The sequence below is a fragment of the Trichechus manatus genome, unplaced genomic scaffold, assembly GCF_000243295.1.
Source record: "Trichechus manatus latirostris isolate Lorelei unplaced genomic scaffold, TriManLat1.0 scaffold00001, whole genome shotgun sequence".
Lineage (NCBI taxonomy): Eukaryota > Metazoa > Chordata > Mammalia > Sirenia > Trichechidae > Trichechus > Trichechus manatus.
This window is the reverse complement of record NW_004443937.1, coordinates 37,799,887-37,824,729: the sequence shown is the minus strand read 5'-3', so window position 1 is coordinate 37,824,729 and position 24,843 is coordinate 37,799,887. Positions and strand designations below refer to the sequence as shown.

Sequence of the window (24,843 nt, the reverse complement as noted above, 5' to 3'; positions counted from 1 at the left end):
TAGAAGCGACTTTGAAACAAGTTTGGTGCCTACACTCTGCCTTTCTCCCCCTGGAAGGAGATGTGAATCTTCTCAGGAAACTCCAGATCCCATTATCAAAGCAAAGGACCTACCATCCCATCAAGTGCCAGCTTCAATAAACAAAACCTTCCTAAAAGAAATTTCAGGGGAAAAGTTGAGACAGATCCCTGAAGTATCCGTAAGTGGCATTGCTGTGGCTTATGTACCCCGGCACTGCATCCTGCTGGGTTCTGTTCCACTTCGCACGCGTTTGCAGCAGGATCTGTTCTTCACCATTTGGGTGATCAGTAATGTATTTTCTCTCCTACTCAGATGTGTTCGAGTTCAGTAACGGCAGCTGTTAAAGAGTATATTACACATGCTAATGATAATCGAATGCCTCATGTTTTTAATGAGAAAGATAATTATGCAGTTCTCATCATAATAGTTATTTTTTATTTCCCAGTTACTTCCCATAATTTTAGTTATTGCTGCCTACAAATTATAAATGAAGATCTTATTTTTGAGCCAAAAGCTTGCCGGTAAAATGGACAGATTTTCAATAACAATCTACATTAGGAGCTGTAAAAACCTCATCATTCTATTCACTTTCTGGTCTCTTTGCAGCAGTTCCCCCAAATAATAAATGGTACGAGTGAAGGTAACGGTAAAGCAATGTCATCGAAGAAATCCCTAGGCTAGTTCGGTGGCTGTGTTCATGTCCATCAGATTGATTTTTTTCGTGCTGTGCTAGTACTTTTCTTCCTCCAATTCCCCCATAGCACCACTTAGAAACTAGAGAACAAATAGGCTATGAAGGACAAATGACACTTACATTCTGTTTTTTTAAAATATATTAAATATTTTCTTTATATGCTGTGTCCTAAATATTCTATATGTGTTACAGTGTAAAGCTTTCATTTCAGTTTTGTTCCAAGCAACTTAGAATGGATTGTTACCTGGCACAGGTGATGAACATAGACATCATCAGCGTTGTAGGTTGCCATCAAGTCAACTCCAACTCACAGCAACCCCATGTGTGTAGAGTAGCACTGCTCCAGAGGGTTTTCAAGGCTGTGGCCTTTTGGAAGCAGATCACCAGACCTGTCTTCTGAGGTGCTTCTGGGTGGCTTTGAACCTCCAGCCTTTCAGGTAGTCAAGTGCTTAACCATTTACACTCCCTAGCTAATGTTTCTTGAACACTTAATATATGCCAGACGCTGTATCAATCCCTTTTTCATGTAGTATTTCATGCAATGCTCACAACACCACCCTGAGAGGCAGGGACTATCATCATCCCCAGTTTTCAGTTGAGGAAACTGAGGTTTAGATAGGTTATGCAGTTTGCTCAAGGACGACAGCTATTTAATAGTGAAGGCACCATGTGAGCCTGGATTGTCTGACTCTGGAACTGCTGCCTGTATCCACCATGCTATGCTGTGTAAACATTTGTTCCGTCCTATAAAAGTGATGGCTTCTCCTCAGGAAGCATCCAAAGATAAAACTGAAATATATTTTCCCCTTTTTATTTCACGTGTGTGTGTGTGTGTGTGTGTGTGTGTGTGTGTGTGTGTGTGTATAAGGAAATAGTAAATCACTTAGTCTAGTGACAATGGATTTGTTTTATGTTGATTTAGGATGAGGATGGTTAGCAATATTTTTAATGCCTTTCGTTTTTAAAAAATATTTTTGAAACAAGCATCTTCTTGTTCTGCCTAACTGTAGTTGTTGTTTCTTTGGTTGTGCTAATGAACTTGAACAGGGCTATGGCACTCGCCTTCCAATTCATTCCTCGAAGCTGTTTCACTTGACTGCAGCCAGTACTGGGCTGCTGGAACTAGACCAGAGCAAATCTCTCAGAGCCATTCCATTAAGTTTTCCCCTTAATTTTTTTGCCACCTACTCCTGTAATATAGAGTCTGTCATCCTATATATCCAGAAAAGTAGCTTTTCAGTTTTTTTTTCTTCCTGTAGAAATAAAACCAGAGCGAGCATAAGCTCGAGAACTTCAGGTACAAATGAATCTTAAGTATCTAGCCATTCAGCAAAGTACATTGCCTGAAAAATAACTGTTCTCTGATCGTACCAGAGAATAATAACAGGAATAGAGACCAAAGCTGGGCTGGGGGTAGGGGGCGGCTAGTGGGAGGGAAGCCTTGCTCTCGCCCATTCTCTTCACTTAAGGGAGGGACTTATAGGATAAGACACTTCCCAGAAGCCATTTGGGTTCTGTCAGGAGACCCTTCTTACGGCTGCTCACTGCAGATTAGAAAGCACAAGCGTAACATCTTCTGTTCCTCGCAGGAGCTCTCTGAGATATTACTATTCCATTTTATAGCTAAGGAAACTGACTCAGAGCAGTCACTTCAGAGGGATGAAGAGGGGAAAGGAGCTTTATCTTTGGTGAAGGGATAAAGGCACAAAGGGCATTGCTTCCCATTTCTGCAGAGACATTTGATTTCAGTGTCAGATTCAGACTGATGAAATTTTATCTCTAACAACCCACATGATCACCACAATCTCATGACTCAACGTTTGTGAACGTGTGCTTGCTTATTGATAGTCTCAGCTTGGTAGGGTATAAAATTATTGAAGGCATAAGTAAGTCTGCTTTATTTCAGAGTGAATTTACAATGGGAGTAGAGTGTTCTTCCAGAGACGCCTTTAAAAAGGAAGATCACACTCAAGTGAAAGGGCTCTGGTAATTGACATTCTCTTCACTTGAAGTTTGCAGCCAAAAATCTGTGAAAACAAGCTTCCGCTAAAGAGTGTTGTGTGCTTAGTAACTCCACAAAGAGATTTTTCCCCAATCCCAGAGACATATAGTGGTGACTTCTTAAAAAAATAGTATTATTGAGCTGCAATTCATATACTGTAAAATTCACCTTTTCAAAGTGTATAATTCATTGGTTTTTAGTCTATTCCAAGAGTTATGCAACCATCACCACTGTCTAATTTCAGAATATTTTCATCACCCCAAAAAGAAACCCTGCACTCATTAGCAGTCACTCTCCATTCCTCCGTACACCCAACCGCCAACAACCACCAGTCTGCTTGGGCAAGTATTACAAAGTTCTTTTAGCTCTGCCAACAAGTGTCCCAAGGCACCCTACTCCACCAGTAAGCCTTGGCCCGAAAGTGCTCAGCTCTAGATCCGTGGGTTGGCAAACCTAACTCCACCAAGTGCCCAGAAGCACCCTAGTCCTCCAGCAAGCCTCCTGCCCGAAGGCACTCAGCTCTCTCACTCTGTGGGCTGGGAAGCCCACCATGAAGTCTCTTTCTGGTCTCTCCTGCCACCATTTCTCTTCCACCGCTTCTCACCGTCTTCGGTGTTAATATCTGTCTTTCTCTCAGTCGCCTGGTTCCAGGAGCTTCTCAGTGCGGAGATTCTGGGTCCAAAGGACATGCTCTGCTCTTGGCTCTTCTTACTTGGTGGTAGTGGGACCCTCTCCTCCCACCCCTGAGATGGCTCATTTTAAGCGTCACAGGATGGCAAAACTGACCAATCCCCTTGGTGGGCCATAATTACTTTATTTTCACACTCCTACCCAATCACTCGTGTGGGAATTAGAAGACCATGGTGATAAAGACCACACAAAAGCAACTCATCACACTGCAATTGCATTTCTGGATTTTCATTACTAACATATAGATGGAAATACAATGGATTTTTTAATATTTATCTTGTAATCTGCAATCTTTATGAACTTGTTTATTACTTATATAGTTTTTGTAGCTTCCTTAGGATTTTTTATATGCAATATCATGTCATCGTAAATAGAAATAGTTTTACTTCTTCCTTTCAAATCTGGATGCCTTTTATTCCTTTTTCTTGCCTAATTGCCTCCACAAAGAGAAGATTTAATTTGAATGGAAAAAAATTTTTTTTGTATTTCAATACTTAGACTGTTGTGGCCTCAGTGCTAAACTCTAAAACAGACATGATGCACTCAGACAGATCTAGAAGGATTCTACTGGTATGTTGTTGTTAGGTGCCGTCAAGTCGGCTCTAACTCATAGCGACCCTGTGTACAACAGAACGAAACACTGCCTGGTTCTGCGCCATCCTAACAATTATTATGCTTGAGCCCATTGTTGCAAATACTGTGTCAGTCCACCTCATTGAGGGTCTTCCTCTTTTTTGTTGACCCTCAACTAAGCATGATGTCCTTCTCCAGGGACTGGTCCCTCATGATAACATGTCCAAAGTAAGTGAGACGAAGTCTCGCCATCCTTGCTTCTAAGGAGTATTCTGGCTATATAGCTTCCGAGACAGATTTGTTTGTTCTTTTGGCAGTCCACAGTATATTCACTATTCTTCACCAACACCATAATTCAAACGTGAAAGTTCTTTGGTCTTCCTTATTCATTTTCCAGCTTTCACATGCATATGAGGCGATTGAAAACACCATGGCTTGGATCAGGTGCATCTTAGTCCTTAAAGTGACATCTTTGCTTTTTAACACTTTAAAGAGGTCTTTTGCGGCAGATTTGCCCAATGCAGTGCATCGTTTGATCTCTTGACTGCTGCTTCCATGGCTGTTGATTGTGGATCCAAGTAAAATGAAATCCTTGACAACTTCAGTCTTTTCTCCATTTGTCATGATGTTGCTTATTGGCCCAGTTATGAGGATTGGTATGAGTCTTAGGAAATGTATTTGATGCAAGAAGAAAATTTTGAGAATTATCCTGTGTCTGGAAGTCCTTTTAATGTTAATATGAATCAGATGCGAAATTACCTTAGCTTGTTAGCATTGTAGTCCATATATTTAGAACACCGATATGTAGGGGGTTTCTGCTACCTAACCTGGGTCTCTAAAGGGTCTACAGGTAAAGGGATGCAGCGATTCTAGTTCTACTTCTGGATTAGAGAGAGCATCTCCTCTCATGTTGCATGCCTCCCATGCCGAACACTCTCCCAACTGCTAGGGGTACAACACTGACCAAGACAGACGAGGCTTCTCTCCTTAAGGAACTTACATCTGTTGGGGGATTCAGACAATAAACAGATAAGTACGTAAATTAATTATAGACTCTGGTAAGAGTGATGTAATAGAGTGGCAGGGTTGGACGCAACGGTGGATACCTTAGATAGTATCTGAGTAGGTGACATTTGAGCTGAGATCTAAAGTTTAAGAAGAAGCCATTCATGCAAAGAGCATGGGAATAGTGTTTTAGGCATCAAAAACGGTAAATACAAAGTTCCTGAAATGGGTGTCTTTGAGGACTAGAGGAGACCCATGTAGTTGCGATGTACGGGCAAGAAGAAAGTAGAAGAGGATGAGGTCAGAGAGGTGAACAGGGCCTCGGTCACCTAAGACCACGAGGGCTGTGGTGAGGATAGCAGACTTTATTCAACGTATCATGGCAAACCTCTAAAGGGTTTTAAGCCAGGCAGTAACGTGGTCTGATTTACATTCAGAAAGATTCATCCGGCTGTGTCAAGAATGGATTGCAACTAGGAAGGAATGGAAGCAGGGAATGCAATTGGGACATTACTATAATAGTTCAGAGTAGAGATGAATAAAAGTGCCAGATTACTGAAATTTTTAGCAGATAGGACTCACATGGTGTGGGAAAGAGGAAATGGCCGGAATCAAGGATGACTTGTAGGTTTGGAATTTGAACAACTGGGCAGATGGTAATGTCACTTATTGGGCTGCAGAAGATTGCAGGAGGAACTCAGCCATCAACTTAGCCATCAAAGTACTGCAATCATGAATTCTGAGTGGGCATCCCATTGAAAATCTGTGTTCTCATAAAGTGCCAGCCTAATACAACTTTATGGCAAAGGAAAATCAAAGCCTCTTATAAAAACAGGTACAGGAGAACTATCTTTCTAATTCCCCGATGTGGAAAAAACCGCAAACACATTGTCATCGAGTAGATTCCGACTCATAGCGACCCTTGTAATTCTTAAGGAACTCTTGCTGAAATTGATTTACTAACTACTTGGTAAACTTCTTCCTGCAATGTTTTATTCATATTTTAATAGAGTTCTCTATTATTAAGTTCAAATATTTTTAATTAAGAAAGAAGTACAGCCCTCTGGGTAATTTTGCAACCATGTGGATAGCTGGTAATTGAACTTTTCCGCACGTATGACTGCATTCAAACAGTTTTGAATGAACAGCTTTAAATCTGCAAATGTCATTAAGTGCATCTTTAAACAAACAAACAAAAATGACTTCTATAATGGGCTTCGTATCTCCAGGAAAAGTCTGAGCTTATTGAAGAATGATTATTTTCATAAGAAAGACAAAATACGCTGCAATTACAAATTCAGGTTTCCTGTTTAGGGGAAGGGAAAAAAGACATGACTTTTTTTAGGAAAGAAGTTTGCAAAACAGATTATATTTAACTTTTCAGTTTAATATGTACATTTACTTTTTTAAAATCAAAACTAAATCATAGAAGGATACTGTTGAAGATATTTTAGGCCATGGTATAAAGTGAGCAAATACTGTCCTTTAATTGTCAAGCCATTTCCTTTGGACAATGTAAAAGGATGAGTTCCATTGCCTCCTTGATGTACTTGAGCCCAGTATAGGTGTAGGGAATATCAGTCATCACATTTTCTCAAAACTAATAAAAGTTCACTATTGTATGCAGTTTGTGCTCCACAAATTTAAAGAGGAAAATGGATTTGTAAATTATTTTAGAATTTTAAATTATTTTTTCCATTGCATAAAATTCTGTACTTTCCAGGGTAAATAATACTCTTTGTTCAAATGGAAGCCATCCGTCTGTCACTCCATTTGCCACTCAAGTATGCCATCTGCAGCTGTTTTTCCAGTAATACCCCACTGTTTGAAGAATTCATAAATGTCCCTCTGACCGCCTTACTTGCTTCAGCTACAACAGTGTCACATTGTTGCAAAGCACCTGTTTCAGGGTCGGGTGTCCCTGTGTATTGGACATTGTTCCTTGTCGTGGGCCAGCTGTGCAGGTTCCCTTAGTGGTGGTGACTGCTTGCCCGCCTTTTTCAGTTTCCACACAAGTGCCCACTGGCCTCATGCTGCCCTGGCCACGATATCCAGTCTTCCCCTTTGCCACCCTCAGGGCCTCCCCAGGCAGAGCCCTGTGTCAAGTCTACCTGCATTTTCCATTCTTCCGTGGAAAATGCAGTAAAGAGCAGTAGATGCCATCGTTCGAAGAACCAGCTCAAATCTGACAGACCTGGATTTGAGTCCTGGCTTTGTCCTTCTTACCTATGTGAGCTTGGACACATTTCTTAACTTCATTGACCCCTCAGTTACCTCATCTATAAAATCTGGAAAATAACAATATTTAATCCCTAGGGTTGTTTTGAGGATTAAATGAGACAGTGCATGTAGAACACCTAGCCCTAATCCGGCGGGATATTTTGTTCTGCCTACTTAGAAGTGGTAGGAAATGTAAAGCAACATGCTTCATATTCTAAAAAAAAAAGAAAATCTTTTCAGATTCAGTAAAATTCTACAAATTAATTACAGGTACTGTTCAAGAAACCCTGGTGGCACAATGGTTAAGAGCTACGGCTGCTAACCAAAAGACCAGCAGTTTGAATCCACCAGCAGCTCCTTGGAAACCCTATGGGGCAGTTCTACTCTGTCCTCTAGGGTCACTATGAGTCAGAATCCACTCAACAGCAATGGGTTTATATGGTTATATGTTTATTACCCTCTATTTATGGTTGAATTAAATGCATACATGAGAGTTAATTAATGTGTCACTATCATCAGGTAACATTAGTACTTTCTTAGGGGTATTCTGAAAAGAGAAAAATATTTAGAAGCAGGAAGTGGTATCTCTCCAGTCATTCTACAGAGGCCACCCTCTGTGTGTACCATGTTCATGGAGCTAAATTGTAGGCATGTAGTTTCATGGTTGATGGATTGAATTGAGTTTGGGAAGGACTAACAGCATTTCATAAATCATAGTGCTAACCATGGTAAGAGTCAGGGATGGATTACCCGATAAACAAGGTATGCACGGGCTTACTTGTGCTTACTTAGTAATCTGTAGTGCACACCTTCTCATGGGTTTCACCACATCTTTAATTCAATAAAATTCTACAAAGATGTGGTAAAACCCACGTGAAAGTGTGCACTACAGATTACTAAGTAAGCACAAGTAAGCCCGTGCATACCTTGCTTACTGTAAATCCATGGCTTACCTTGCATTTATGTTGCATTTATTAAATTGGGCACTCATACCAATTAATAACCTTTGGAAAAAAGTCTGATTTTCGATGTTTTGTCGAAACTGCATTCTTGTCTCTGAAAAGACCAGGTCATTATTTTGGTTTTCTCTGTCAGTGTACTGCTGAAGATACTGCTGCAGCTATAGAATTTGGTGATTAAATAATATTTGCACTGCCAGTTAAAGTATCTGAATTGGGCATAGAAATTCTCCAGTGGAACTTGCTCGTAGCCCACTGCCTTCCTTTTGAATAGTTTTCAGTCTGAGCTCTTGCTGATGCTGCAGAGTGGTTTGTTTCTCGTTGTCTTTGTATCAAGTGTCTCATTTAGTTGTTGACAAAGGCAAAATGGCCTAGGTTAGATGTTAAAATAATTATAAATTTAATTATGCTCCAACATTTGTATGATGATATGGAATTACAGAATTCATTTGGGCGTTTTGATATCTGCATTTCTGAGGATTAGAAATTGTAAACAATGTGCCTGCTCCTCTGATGAAAAGGAACAATTGCAAGTTCTCAAAAGTTTCAGAAATTGAAGGGAAAAAGACTTGACAAAAATTAAGGGCCTATCGTAAGTATGAATCAGTGAGAATTCGTTGGTTGTTTAGCCAAACACACTGCAGGTACTTCCTGACTTATGACAGGGTCCATTCCAACGATTCTGTCATAAGTCAGTTCTGACATAAGTCGAATACGTTTTTATTATTATTATTATTGCCTTTTATTATCAGTATCTGTATAAATGCAATCTTTATTTTTCTTTGGGTGTTGGAAACATTACATATAAACTTACAGCTTCAACAATGGCACTTTCTCCTTCTCCAGTTATATGCACCTTATGTAAACCAGAAAAACAAAACAAAAAAACAAACGGTCGAAGTGCAGTTTGTCATAACTCCTGTACGTTGTAAGTCAGGGACTACCTGTATTACATTTCACTGTCAGTTCTCCAATATGCTAATGCTAAAGTTAGAATCCTACTAGTCAATTTTTGTTGAAGAAATCTGTCTTCTCTAATCTTGGTTTTCCTAATTTTGAATAGGAATAAGTCATACTCACCATTTTCCTACTTTTTGTAAGAGGCGCTAGGCTGATAGTATTTTCCTAAACACACTGAGGTCTTTGACTAAGAACCTTTTTACATGGCATTAAGGGTTGGGGGTACCTCCTGTATCCAAGCCCCTTGTACACCTCTACCAGGTTCTCTACCCATTCTCTCTAGTCCCGTTTCACCTGCCCCAAGGGGGGCCTTATTCTTCCTGTTTGACAGACGAAGAAGCAGAGAGGATTTGATTTGCTCACATTTGGATGGTGCAAATGGTTTATGTGTCCAACTGCTAACCAAAAAAGTTGGAGGTTCATGTCCGCCCAGAGATACCTCAGAGGAAAGGCCCGGTGACCTACCTCTGAACAGTCAGCTCTTGAAAACCCTATGGAGCACAGTTCCATAAGGGGTCACCATGAGTCTGAATCAACTCGATGACAACCAGTAACTGTCGTAAGTGACAAAGCAGAGTATCAAACGCAGGAGTTTGGCCAGAAAAGCCAGTGGACCTTCCACCATTCTGTACCGCCACCCCCAGTGAGAGGCCATTGAAAATGTTCTTTCTTCATCTGGCAGCTTTACTTGGATTACCACTTTGAGCTTTCAAGCATTTTAACATGCAAAAGTATAAGCAGTGTTGTCATCACTGTATTACAGCCAAATTTTGACCTTCTAAAACAGCCCAGACTTAAAGTTATCCTTCTCCTGCTCCAGAAATGTCCGTTGATTTACCTCAGCTATTTGATTTCCGTAAAGTCTCAGTCATTGTTTCCCTCCTGGTTCTTTAAATAATATTTTAAACTACCATTTTTTGAATGGCTGTCCCTGGTGGCGCAATGGTTAAGCAGTCAGATACTAACCTATAGGTTGATGGTTTGAACCCACCCAGCCTCTCCGCGGGAGAAAGACCTGGCGATCTGCTTCCGTAAAGATTACAGCCAAGAAAACCCTATGGGCCAGTTCTACTCTGTCACGTGAGGTCACTGTGAGTCAAAATTGACTTGATGGCACCTAACAACGACAACAACTATGCCTTGTAGATTGTGTAAGACTGCAGTTGCCTTGTAGCTGGCATATCCTTGAAAATAATATAAAACCTGTTCAATTTGGCTTTACTAGATTCCTTCTAGTCTGTATAGTTTATTATTAAACTCAGTCTGTACTCTGGACTCAGAAGATAGGTTCTGGAAAATCACAAATTGTGTTTCAACTCACTTTAAGGTTAATAAGAGTTCAACTGTATTTGTCAGAGAATTCTTTCTGCAAATTACCAGCTGACTATCAAAGCAAAATATATGGAAGTGTATTTCCATTTAGGGCATGAATAAAAAATATATTCTGTACAAATATAGCACATCAATATAAAGATCTTTTAAACATCCTTTTGTGTCCCCTAAAAAAGTGAGATAGAAAGTTATTTCTTTACAAGGAATTTGCCACTATTGGGTTTAATTACCCAAGAATGTCTCTGTCTGAGACAATCTTCAGGGACTGGTGGGCGTAGATAATGAAGGATGGACTGAGTCAGGTTCTGGAGTCGCTCCAGGTCACATGCTGAAATGTTTGTGACAGAAATTTCAGAGATGACATTGGATGTGGTTATGCCTAGGTCCACGTGAGTGCTGTTGACATAAAAAACGATCTAGGTTCTTACTAGTTGGTTCTTGCAAATGGCCTGACTGTTGGTCTATGCTGTATAAGTTGACATGGCATCCCTTACATTTAGCAACATTTTTCAAGTTGTTCTGTGGCTTGGATTTTAATTTAAACAAGTTTTAATTTACCCCTTTGCATCCTTGAAGACACATGCTGAAAGCTACCATAAATTGTGAATGAGTTACATGTACAAGCATGTGTCACCCACAGCTGAAGTCTGTGGCTACTACCTTCTCTTCATTCTTAGGGTTAGTGGGCCTGAACCGCGAGTGAATCAGGGCAAACTCTTATGTGGGGTATGTAGCTCAGAAATTTGAAACAAATTTTCCTGAGTGCTAGTTGGTGAAAAGAAGCTAACTTACCATCAGCTATTATTTAAAATGTCAATGTAGAGATTAAACACTGTCTGCATATAGCAGTAGAGAGGAGATTAATCCTCCAAATTAAAATAGCAATTAAAGTTTAAAATTAGTGTGGGAACATGGACCTCTAGTACTTTTATTGCTGTTATGTTGGGGTCCAAAAAAACTTCCAAAACCTTTTAACTACATCTTCAAAACGCAATAATAAATACAAATTTGAGACTACAGTGATACTGACTGTCCAGCTACATTTACAAAATACTTTTCCCTTTCACTAGGACTGTGCAGAGTGAGGTGCCAATGGTGAACAAGTCATCACTTCCTTACAATTTTTTTTTTCAGGCTTAGACTTTTTTGTTACTGTTGATCAGAGAAAAGTACAAGTATCATAAGCGTATAGCTTGATGAATTTTTAGGAACTGAACAAACCCATGTACTCATCATCCAGATCAAAAAAGAAAGCAGTACCGGCTTCCCAGAAGCCCCTTGGTGCTGCCTTCCTGTCACTCTGCCTGCAAGGGTAACTTCCCAACAGCATAGATTAGTTTTACCAGCGTATACGCTTTTATATCTGACTTCTCTCACTCAGCATTTTGTTTTCGAGGCTCAGGATATTGTTCCATGGGTTGTGTTTCACTCATTTTCATTGTGTATAGTGTTACACTGTGTGAATACACCACCATTTATTGATCCATTCCACTGCTGACGGGAGTTTTGGTAGTTTCCATTTGCATGCTATGAAGGATGTCTTAGTAGAATCTTGGACCTTGAATAAAATTTGGACAGGGAAGTGGAAGTCATTTGGTCTTACAAGGTTTAGATTAAATTACAGGTATTTTCGCCCTTATTACTTTGGAACAGTATTACTGATTTCATTTCTAAAACATGCTATGGGTTGAATTGTGTCCCCAAAAAATATATATTGGAATCCTAGCCCCTATACGTGTGGGTGTGATCCAGTTTGGGAATAAGGTTTTTGTTATGCTAATGAGGCCACACTGGTGTAGGGTGTGTCTTAAGCCAGTCACTTTGAGACATAAAAGGAGCAGATTAGGCACAAAGCAAGCACAAATGGAGAAAGATTGATGCCAGGTGGAGATCACAAAGGAATCAAGGAAAGAAGCTGAAAGAGACTAGGATTTTCTTCTAGAGGGGACAGAGAGCACCTTCCTTTAGAGCCAAAATAAAAAGAAACCAACCCATTGCCGTAGAGTCAATTCCGACTCATAGCGACCCTATAGGACAGAGTAGAACTGCACCATAGGATTTCCAAGTTGCAGCTGGTGGATTTGAACTGCCCACCTTTTGTTCAGCAGCCAAACACTTAACCACTGCACCACCAGGGCTCCTCCTTTAGAGCCAGTGCCCTGATTTAGACTTCTAGCCTCCTACACTGTGAGAAAATGAATTTCTGTTTGCTAAAGCCTCCCACTTGTGGTATTTCCGTTATAGCAACACTAGATAACTAAGACAAACAGTAATGCATAACATGACTTTGTAGTTATTTAGTGATTTCCTATAAACAAACTCCATCCATCTAGCTTGCCCCACGTTTTCCTGCCCAATAGTAGGACTGTGCTGCCGTATCCCTCTTCTTATCCTTCAGGGCCCAGCCTAGGTGCCATCTCCTCCGTGAAGCTTTGACTGATCCTAGAAGAAGTGTCTTCTCTCTTTTCCGAAATGCCAGACCATTCTGTATATGTCTCTTCGCTCACGTCGCCTTTCATGTTATAATCTGTTATAACAACCACCGTCCCCTTTATAGTAGCAGTTTTTGAGTCTTGGGGTAGCTTAAAAGAATACAAAGAGACAGGGAGTGTTTGGAAGACCCCGTGTTAAGAGTTTCGCCAACATGATGTCTCTTTTGGTATGAGTGTCAGGCACTGTCCCAATCCAAGCCTGATTCTGAAAGTCTTTCTCAGAAATGTTATAGGTTCCACAATGAGAATGTCTTCCCAGTTTTCTCCCAATTCTATTCCCCATCAGTATAGAACAGAGTGCTCTTATCCAATGGCCTTGTCTCATTATTGCTGTACATCACCACTGTGACTTTAGCTTTGTATTATCCACAGTTCACTCAGGCTGGTTCTTATCTTAGGCTCACAAAATTCTATAGGGAGATGTTAGATTGATGAAGATATTCTGTCTTAAAAGCCTGAGAAGAAAGATTGGGCAGAGGACATGAAGTTGAAAGGTTTTTGTTTATTGTATTTGTTGTATCTTTTTGCTGGAGTTACCAGTTCTCCTTTTAATTATTATCAAACCTCTTTGTGATTATTAATATTATTCTGCAACATATACTACCTTATTTTAGAGTTATTTATTTGTAGATCTTAATTGCCCTGATAGATTGTAAGCCCCATGAAAGCGAGGGCCACATCTTACTTGTCTTTGTAACCTCTCTGGCTTAACATCTCAGTAACATCTGTTGAGAGATAAATGAAAATGAACAGCTTAAGTAAATGGCTTAGTGAGCAAAAGATGTGCCTGGGAGTCTGAGGACAGCTGAATTGTATAGCCTTGAGCCCATTACCTCATTCCTAAAATAAATCTAATTGATAATGTCTCCCTTCTTTCCTACAAGGATATTTTGAGATGAAATTGGGTTACACATAACATTTTGAGCCTTTCAGAGGTAGAATTATATAAAGCACTTTGCCTCTCAGCAGTTGGGTAATTTAGTTAGATGACATCTTGTACTAGAGTCCACTTTAACGTGAAGACTTTATTGCAAGTTTTCTTTTAAAAAAATAAAATAAATGATTTAGCCTTTCTGATGATTTTGAAATTACTGAAGAGATTGCAAATCAAAATGTGTCTAGGAACTAAGTTAATTACCTGTCTGTGCCACTGTTGTTCTTTTCATGACCCTGGAGAAAGTCCCTTCCTTCTCTCTGCTCGTTTCTGGCTTTTATCAGAATATGTTTTAGTATTGCATGAAATGGAATCAGGAATTTTAGAGTTTTAAGCAAACGTAGCACCAACAGTGCCTGGTACATAATTGGTCCCAAGAAATGATAGCGGAATACATTAAGGCATCCAGCACACTGTGTCTACACCATGGATTACTCCGGTATTTCAGCCAGGTGTTTTCTCCAGCTTCTGCTTCAGTGCTGTCAGTGGTAGAGAGGGTTCACTCGTTCTCACTGTCACCAAATTTAATTCCTATCGAATGGTACCTTAGACTCGTCTGTGAGACTTTCTCTGATTCTTCTGGGCAGTTAGTCACTTCTGTGCTACATTCTTCAAGCATCTTAGTCATACCCTGAACACTGTAATATCCTCTTATATAATACCTGGTATGACTGCCATTCTAGACTGTGAGCTCCGTGAGGACAGAGATGTGTCTTATTTTCTTTGTGCTCTCAGCTCATAGTGGAGTACAGAATGGATAAATGACTGGAAGGAAGGGAGCAGAGAAAATAAGAGGAAAGAGTACATGTATTGATTGCCAAATCGGTGGTCTCCTAAGGGGGATAGATTCACCCTAGAGGTTGTATACCAAAGGCAATCTTTTAAAGTACCTGATTTGGTAGTTCTTAGTATAGTCACAAGGTTGTACAACCATCACCACTATCTAATTTCATAACATTTTCATCACCCCAAAAAGAAACCCTGTACTCATTAGCAGTCACTGTCCATTCCTCCGTACACCCAGCCTGTGGCAACCACTAGTCTGCTCTCTGTCTCTATGGATTTGCCTACTCTGGACGTTCCGTATAATGGAATCATACACTATGTGGCCTTTTGTGTCTGGCTTCTTGCACTTCCTTAGCATAATGTTTTCAAGTTGATTCATGCTGTAGCATGTATCAGGATTTCATTTCTTTTCATGGCTGAATAATATTCCCTTGTATGTATACACCACCTTTTTTTATCCATTCATCAGTTGATAGACATTCAGGTTGTTTTCGCTTTTTGGATATTGTGAATAGTGTTGCTATGAACGTTTCTGTAGAAGTTTCTATGTGGACATAAGGTTTTCAGTTCTCCTGGGTGTATACCTACGAGGGGAATAGCTGGGTCACACGGCAACCTATGTTTAGCTTTCTGAGGAATTGCCAAACGGTTTTCCAACGTGACTGCACCGCTTTATAATCCCACTAGCAATGCATGAGAGTTCCAATTTCTCCACATTTGTTACTGCCTTTTTTTAATTTTAGCCATTTAGTGGGTATATACTAGTATCATCGTGGTTTTGATTTACATTTCTCTAATGGCTAATGATATTGAGCATCTTTTCATGTGTTTACCACCTTCCCAGTGGCTTCTTTTGAATTTAAATGATTTCCATTTCCTTTTTTTTTTCCTTAAATTTTTTTGGATTATAAATTTTGTCCTTCTTGGCATATCTGTTTTTCCCCCCAAACTCTGTTGTCAGTCTCCAAGCACATTAAATACTCATGAAATCTCCTGTTAGAGACTGCATTGCCTCTCAGGGTGCCAGCCTGCTGGCGCCATTGACTATAAGGATTGAAGTGAGTTTCCACTGGCAACTTTCCAGAAAATGTCCACATTGCATTATTAGATAACGAGCTTCCATAGCCCCAATTACGAATTACAGTGATGATAATGCTTTATTAAAAAGCTTTTAATGTCATAGGAATGCCAAGATTTTTTTTTCAAAATTATACTTTCTTAACTTTTAAATCCCTATGAGGTAGAAGAGAAGACAGTAGCTGTCTCAAACACTGCTCCAAGAAAATACATGTGGAGGTTCGAATATCTAAGAAATTCCAGTGTGTCTTGCGCAGAAAACCTTTTTGAGCACAACCATTGTTTCCAGATGTACACTGAAATTTCAGATGGCTTTTAAATTACATACCAGTCCTGAATATAAATCACACTGCTTATATGTGATAATAACATTTTAATAATGTTGGAATTAGCATTTGCTATCATATTTGTTTTTGGCCAGAGAGAAAGGGAAGACAAGGTTTTGGAAATTCCATATGCCAATTTCTGCCCTGTACGTTGAAAGAATATTCACATTAGCCTTTAAAGGTGATGATCTGTAGTCATGGTCTTGAAAGGAATGTCTGCCTGACAACGTTACGTTTGTAGGATGGTTCACAGCAGTGTAGGTGTTCATTGTAGCTGCCAGGCCTTCCTGACTTTCAGCCCTCACAAGCTCCCGTCTTACTTTCAAGTTTTATTTGATGGCTTTTAACAGCATTTGTCATTCTCCATAATCTATTCAGTTATAATGTTCATGATGAAATCCATCAATTCCCTTTTTTTTAATGGACAGTGATTTTTTTAAAAGCTGCTTTGATTTTTTTGTTTATTTAATCAGTCCACAAATGCTAGTTGAGCATCTACTAGGTGTCGGACACGGGAAATATAGTGGGAGTTAGTCCTTGTGCCTGCCTGTATAGACCTGGTAGTCTCCCTGTGAACACCAAAAACAGTTACCTACCTGCAAGTATGATACATGCTAAAGATGAAAACTTCAGGATTCTATGAGAGTGCATGCTAGACGGATGACCCAGTCTGAGGAAGTGACACATAATGTGGAACATGAAGGGTGCCTAGGACTTTGCTAGAACACAGCACACAGGGACTAGTATGCGCACAGGAACTAAGGCAGACACAAGTTTTGTGTTTTTGAGGACCCTGATGAAGGGCAGTGTGGCTGGTATATCAGGAGCAAAAGGGACAAGACGAACACGGGGCAGGTGGGCCAGGCAGCACTTGAAGGCGTGTTAAGGATTTGAGCCTCTGTCAGTGGGGAGCAGTGGAAGGGTTTAAGGCGGAGGAGTGGCATTTGTTGGTAGCCCGTGAAATTAAGAAAGGCCAAGTGACCTTTGCACTGTCATTTTCTTCCCTCTTGGTCAGGAGTATGACTGTAGAAACTATCAGCCGAGCCAGATGAGTGAATCCGAGTTGCAGATGCTGGCAAGCCTACGGCGGCAGCAGAATGAAGAGTTGGAGGAGGCTGGGGCTTTGCATGGCCTGAGTGCCTCCCAGGTTGACAACTGTAATGTCAGCATAAGCACCAGCAGTGACGACACAACCACCTGGAACTCCTGTCTGCCACCTGTGAGTGCCAAGCTTTGCACTTTGCTTTATTGCCTTAGGGAGGAGCAGGCTTCTTTCTAACAAAGCCTGGCCTCAACTGGGAAAACCAGGGCCAAACTGAGAATACCCGCCACAGAAATATTCAGAGCCCATCCAGAAATACAGTGTTTTAGAACTGGGGACAGAAATTAGAAGGTGACATTGTCTTTTCTTGAATTGTTTTTTTACCTTCAGAATATGGATGTTAGTGGTATGGTGATGCATAAAGCTATATATTGGAAGAAAAAAAGAATAATTTTACCATAGACTCTGGGTATCCCATTGTATCCCCAGCTCCTAGCACAGCCCCCAATCCAAAGAAGGGGCTCATTGTTTGTTAAATAAAGAGTGAATAAACAAAAAGGAAAAGGCTGTAAGTGCGCTAAGTGTTGCTCAGGTGTCAGAAGAGAAAAGGACCTTCTATAGAAGTCACCAGATGTTTATGGACACCTCCCTGCACCTAAGGGGCCCTGCCAGGTGCTGTGGATTCCCGTGTTTACACAGTTAAAGCATTTTAAATACGGTCCACAATCCTCACTGCAACCTGGTGGAGGAATTGCAGCTCTGAGTCTTCCTGCTTTTCAGGTAAAGAAATGGGAGCCTGGGACCAAGTTTCTATACCTGGTCAGATCAGTCCCTTGTCTACAGAACTGTCCTCATGAATCTTATGGTTTAATTGGGAAGACAAAGCATAAACAGTCCAGTATAGCACAGGAAATAGCACAAAGGAGAATACTAATAATCGTTATTACTATAGTAGTGGTAATTGTAACTAGCGTTTTTTAAGCACTTAGAGTCATTTTAAAATCTCCATAGGCCCAGAGGCCCAAGGAATGTTTGCTCATAAGGCCACATTCAATGTCATAGCAAACATATTAAAATAACACTTTCATCCAACAGTAGGTATAGCTTTTTTACTATGCAATTTTTGAAAGGCTATTTAGAATTCTATTACTTTGACTCCTGCTTTTATGTAACTATATAAAGGTTGAGTTAATATGCAGTTGATAATGTGACAAGTTATGTTATAGGTATTTAAACATTTATTAATTTTGATTTTGCAATTTTCTTTTTGTATCTTAAAGCCAATTTTTTCCAAGTCTCTGACATCTTTGTAGGTCTTGGAAATCTCACAGGCCGTGGTATCTAGTGCTTTACATGTGTTACCTGATTTACTCCTCACAGCTACTCTGTGTGGTGAGCACTGTTAGAGGCCCCCGTTTTCAGACGAGAAACCTGAAGCTCCTTAATAAAGTGATCCAGATAGAGCCTGGCCTGACACCAAGTCGGAGCTCCTAACCACCATGATATGTGACTTAATCGTCAAATGAGTGCCACAGGTATCCAGTGGAAGGAAGATTTCTGTGCTCTGGAGAGAACTTCCAAGTCTTCAGGGAAAAAGAGGAATTCCAATTGGCTCTAAGGAGATATAAAGAAAAGAAATGATGTTAATTTTTCATTAGAGTTCTTTATTCCTCTGCCCTCCTTACTCATTCCCCAGGTTTCTCTTGCGTTAATTGTACTTCCATTTCACAAAATTTGTACTTTCATTTCACAGAACTATCAAGCATACATATGGCCCCAAGCAGCCTTGGTGCCAAAGAGTATCCACCCACCCAGCAAAAATATCCCTGTGTTCCAGTTACTCAGAGTATTCTTGTAGCCAGAGCTAAGAACACAAGAGTCAGTTGCAGATTTTTGCCAATGCTGTTTGTATCAGAGTTGAAACATTGCCTTTCCTGACAAATATTCCTCAGCAGTCATTTAAACCACAAGTAAGAAAGAGAACAGTGGCCTCCTGATAGAGCTCATTCTGTCATGAAGTAGCTCAGAGACCAAGATTACAAAGGGCAAGCTGAGGAATGATTATTTATGGACTGAAAAGCCTGAACTCTTGGTTGCCCTGGATACCGTGTTCTCTTCACAGTCCTGTTCTGGCAAGGACTGAAGTCTCCTGCGTGACAACTATTCCACTCTAAAAGTATACGGCCAAAAATAACACCATTGGTAATGAACTCAATAACCCCTCTGTTTCACCACATGAGAGATTGAAAACAGTCTATTTTTTAGACAGAGAAGATATTGAAAAACCTACCTTTGTATTCATAGGATATTATGTTTAGTATTGCATCACATTCAGTCTATTCCAAAATTGGAAATATCACCAAATGGGAAATTGCATTCCTTAATAAACTCTGCATCTTGTTGCTTATGTAGAGTTTAAATAGAGCGATTTACAAGCACCATCGTGATCTAAGAGCTCATGACTTTCTCTTTAGACCTTGTACCGGGACGGTGAAAATGAAGAAATGAAAAAACTCATCATTTTGATTATCACAATGATATTTTGAAAATCAATTAGGTGTTATCTAAATACATTCACCAACCTTTGAGAACTGAAGGGTCTTCACAGAACATTAATATTAATACCCCCACTAATAAAAGGAAAGAAAAATAATCATAGTTTAATACAATGGTGAAAAGAAATGAGGGCATAGACCCGAGGATTTCTAGGATGTTCAAAATAATTGAGAAATGTTTAATATTATCAGTTGTTCCATACTCTGAAAATACAAAAGGCGAGTGAACAATCTCAAGAATGTCATCAACTCCAAACCCCCTTGCACGCAGCCAGTACTCTTTTAGCTCTCCATAATTTCCTTGGTAGAACATTCATTCCTTCATTCAATAGTTAGAATATTCAAATTCAAGAACTCAAGTTCTCTCTTGAATTCTGAATTCTACTGGGCATCTTCACCTGGATGGCCCACAGCCACCTCAGACTCAACATGCCTAATTTGAACCCATGTCTTTCTTCTTTACCACCCTCCTCCCCTGTATTTCAGCGAGTGCTGCCACCACCCACCCTGGTATTCAAGCCAGAAATTTGGAAGATATCTTCACTTCTCCCACTCCTTCATTCCCATATCCGATTGATCTCCAAACCCTGAGACGCCTGTCTCCTTTATTCCTCGTAACCTTCCCTAGCTAATGCCACAGGCTTCACACTTTATTTTTCATTCAAACTCTTCACCTAACACCTCTGTGCCTCCCATCCAAGCACCTAGTGGTTAGGAGCAAACACTCTGAAGTCCAGTTGCCAAGTTGAAGCCGTGACCTTGTAAAGTACTTGGCGCTGTATCTGAGGGTTGTTATTATTATTATAATTACTCACATTAATGATCTTTCTAAAGCCCAGATCTTACCTTATCTCTTGCCTGTTTTAAGCCCATCAGTGACTCCCCACCGTCTCCTTAGTTTGGCATACAGTGCCCTTCATGATCTGAGACCTGCCCCCCTCTCCAGCTTCATCTCTCACTGCTCCCCACCTTTCACTCCATGTGTTAGTCCAGTTGTAATTCCCTAAATGCACTGTGTACATATCCTTGTACCGGATTATCCCTCAAGACTTAGCTCTGAAGTCTCTACAGCCGTACCCCAGACCTCATTGTTAAGGACACACCCTTCTTTCTGCCACTAGCGATAGGAACATCTCTGTGATAAGTCTCGCCACACTCTAGTGTTACCAAGTTTGCTTGTCTGTCTCTCATTAATTCATTCCACACGTATTTTATTTGAGTTCTAGAATATGCTATGGACTGTGCTGAGTGGTGAGGATACACATAAGCTGCTACCTAGTCTTGAGATGCTCACAGTTTTGGAGGGAGGCAGAGATGTAAATAGCTCACTCTAACTCAGGTTAGTAAGTGATATTAGAATAAAGAGTTATCAGAACACCAGAGAGGGAGAAATTAATTCTACCTATTGGTTTCCACCAACCACTGCACAGGAGAAAAGACCAGGCAATCTGCTCCTGTAAAGATTACAGCCTAAGAAACCCTATGGGGAAGTTCTACTCTGTTCTACAGGGTCGCTGTGAGTTGGAATTGACTCAACAGCACACAGCAACAGTTGGTTTCAGGGATGCTTTTACAGAGAAGGCAACGGTTAAGCCAGTATTTAAGAATGAGTACAAGTTCACCAGGTAGACAAGAGGGAAAAAGGAATTCCAGGCTCTGAAAAGGAGAATTAAGTCTGGGGTGGGGAAGGGGAGGGGAGGGTGGAGTCCTTCCTTTAGCAAGATAACTTCCTCATAGTGCCTTTGTTTCTCCATCAACTTGAGCAGGAATTGAAATGAGTGTTTGCTTCTGTCTCACCATCACTACCCACTCCCCACCCTCCACCCAAGGTACACACAGTTGTTATTGCCATGAGGTCGACTGTGACTCATGGCAACCTTATGTATACCAGAACAAAACGCTGGCTGCTCCTGTGCCATCTTCGTGATGGTTGGTATGTTTGAGTCCATTGTGGGGCTGTTGTGTCAATCTGTCTCATTCGGGGTTTTCCTCATTCTCACGGACTCTCTACTAAACACGATGTCCTTTTCTAGTGATTGGTCTTTTCTGATAACATGTCCAAAGTAAGCAAGCGAAAGTCTCACCGTCCTCACTTCTAAGGAGCATTCTGGTTGTAAAGTAGAACTATTGTATACCTTCGCTACACTGTGCAACTTGCTTGTCACTAGCTGAGCCATGCCCTTTTTTCAGATCATGCCGTTGCTCCAGAACTTTCCTTTGCCTGGAATGCCCCTCCATCTCCCTTCTCTACCTAGAACGACCCTACTTGTTCTTGAAGGCACAACTCAAATGTCACTGCTTCATGAAACCCTCCCCAGCCCTCAACCCACCCTGAACATTATTCCTTCTCTGGGATCCTATTGTCTTCGGTGAGCCTTATTGTAGCCTTTACCATATCCCATAACCGTTCTTATCAAGGTCACCCAGACCTGACTTGAGCTCCTTGAAGGCAGGACCATGCGTCAGCCTTCTCTGTACCTTCCATGCTGAGCACAGAGCCCGGCAGGAGGTCGGCACTCAACCACTACTGGTTGTCGGTCATTAGTTGAATGAATTAATCAATAATATTTTCAAAATTCCTTTTTTACCCTAAAATAAAGTAGTTTTGGTCACAATTCCAAAATAAACATCAGCTTTGCTTAAGTAGATCCTGTGTGATGGAGCAAGCAATATTTTATATTTGCTATTTGTTAGATGAGTATTAAATACACACACAAAGGAAAAATCTCCCTGTAGGCAGGGCCTGAAGACAAGAAAACGAGATTTAGGCAGGTCGTGTTCGGTTTAGCGTCTTCACCTAACGACTTCATACACACTGCAGTCTGAAAGCAGCAAGCCCATGTAGAATAAACTGCACGTCTTTAGCAGAATCTATTATGTTTACTGCAAGCTTTAATTCCTTAGCTTTCCTCAGCATCTGTACAGTTCAGAGTAATATGTACTGTTTAGAAGGTGTTTAGATATAATAAATTAGTCATTTAGAAGTGTAATTAAATGTAACCATATTTCTCATAGCAAATTAGCTTTTGTAGGCATCTCTTGCTAAATAAATCAAGCCCTCTGAGAAATCGATTGGCCTTTGACACACAAATTTTTCAAAGTTTCTAACTTAGAACCAAATTCAATTAAAACAATACTTTACAACTTCTGTGGAAACCAGGCTACAAGTAATCAATTTTGGAGGGTTTCTGTTAGGAGTAGCCCTCATGAGATTTATTCACAAACTGGGCTCTAGGCTGCCTCACGAAGCAGCTAGGAGTTGGTTATCATGTATTTTTAAGTGAATTTAATTTTGGTGAGGAATTTTGATTGACAACAGCATGAAACCATGTCTTGTCTTGGGGTCTGTGTGTGTCTGTGTGTGTGTGTGTGTTTTAAGGAAAAGAAGAGGTATTTAATGGACCCTGCTTCATTTGGAGACCAAGAGAATATGAGCTGTAGACTTAGCCAACCTGGGCTCGTATCCCAGCTGTCGTTTCCTGGAGTGACCATTGGTAAGATGGGCATAGCTGAAGGGCCTTTGTCCTCCTGGCATTATGAGGTTAAATGAGAGCATGGAATGCATGTTCCCGGTGTCCGGGAGAATAAGCTCACACTAACTGTAAACTGCTGCTGCCCCGAGGTTATTCTCCTCGAAGATCACTTGAATAATCAGAAAAGGTTTCTAGAACAGTTTCCCTTTTTATGACAACTGAGAGCTGTAAGGATGGGCAGAGGTTGTGTGGTGCTCATTTCGATTTGTACTTAACTAGGGAATCCAGACCGACATCCCCCCACACCCAGAGCTTTACAAACAAACTCTTAGCGTCTCATCATGTCCCTGACCCGCCTCTAACCTAGATTCAAGAAAAGCACGTCTATTGTGTTTGATACCCAGTGAGCAAATGCCCCAAAGCCTTCATTCCTTCAAGTTAAGAATTCCTATAACCTAATCTCAAGCACATTAAGTCTCTTCAGTTTGCAGAGAAAGCAAGCCGATCACATGCATCCGTCAGCAGGGCACACTGCAGAGCATAATGTTTGGAGTAAAATGAGGCAAAATGCACTTAATAAAATTATAATCATATGGTGAGATTCTCAGGCAAGTTATTTACAGTCTTGATTAACCTTGCAACATTATCGCCATTTTCCTAGGTTTGACATAACAACACAAAAAGATTGCTTTAACATGGCAGGATTATCTTACCCCTGTTCTTTTATTTAGCCTTCACTTCTCTCCCTCACCCCAAAATTTCTAGCAGCTTGATCACGGAAAAGCAAAGCTGCTTCTGCTCAGTGGTGGTTAATTTCACGTGAGGGCTGTTTTCCTGGCACTAGTGCGTAACAACAGCGCCACCAAAAGGACGAGTTCCCTAGTTTCTAAAACCTGCTCCATTTCTTCGCTCAGCAGCCTATCAGCGTTTACATGATGGTTGCTGGCTGGACGCTGTGTGTCCAATATATGATATATTGCCATTTTAGGCTCTTTATACTTAATAGGTCTTAATTTTTTTTTCTGATCCACTGATTCATTAACTTCTCAGCTCTCTTTGGGTGTAATGAGTTTTCTTTTAATCCTCCTGAACTAAAAAGTTAGGGAGTTGATTATGCTAAGCTGCAGATAAATCAGATGAGCAGATGTTCTTACATAGCTACAGAAATGATATACGAGAAGTGATATTGGAGACAGTGTAATATCTGTGCTGTCAGGAGGAAATGTTGAAATGTGCAAGTTGCTCTGTGTTTGGTGACTATGAAAGACACCCATGAAGTAAGCTTCCCTTACTCCTTACTCTCAGAATACTGTCTATTATGTCTTACATCTGCTCAACGTTTAGAAACATAGCAAAACTTGTTTTCCTTCATTTTAAATATATAGTGACATGACATGAGAATGAAATCAAATGAATTTAATTTACGGTAAGGATCTAGTCAAATATTTCAAATAAATGTACTTCAAGACTCTTATTATTACTCTTCCTGCCATAAACTGAACAGGTGTATTCGCAAGCTGTATTAAACACGGTAACACCGTGGTTAGAGGGTGAACTGTGGAGTGAGACTGCCTGGGTTCAAAAACTGCCGCCACTGTTCCCTGGCTGGCATGACCTTGGGTTTACACCCAGAGTCTGAATCTCCTCTGCTGATGGATGGAGTTGTTAACCCCGGCTGTTTCACAGGACTGCTGTGAGGATC

The 24,843-nt window shown here is 40.5% G+C and overlaps 1 protein-coding gene across 1 annotated transcript in view; it reads left to right on the top strand.

The window, feature by feature from the left end:
• The window catches only part of CFAP20DC (CFAP20 domain containing), a 257,432-nt gene that overhangs the window by 172,718 nt on the left and 59,871 nt on the right, over nt 1-24,843 (top strand). Inside the window, exons 9-10 of the mRNA XM_023726780.1 lie at nt 4-199; nt 17,087-17,290. Of these exons, the coding sequence (XP_023582548.1) occupies nt 4-199; nt 17,087-17,290 (400 nt within the window). The remainder of the gene's footprint in view (nt 1-3; nt 200-17,086; nt 17,291-24,843) is intronic.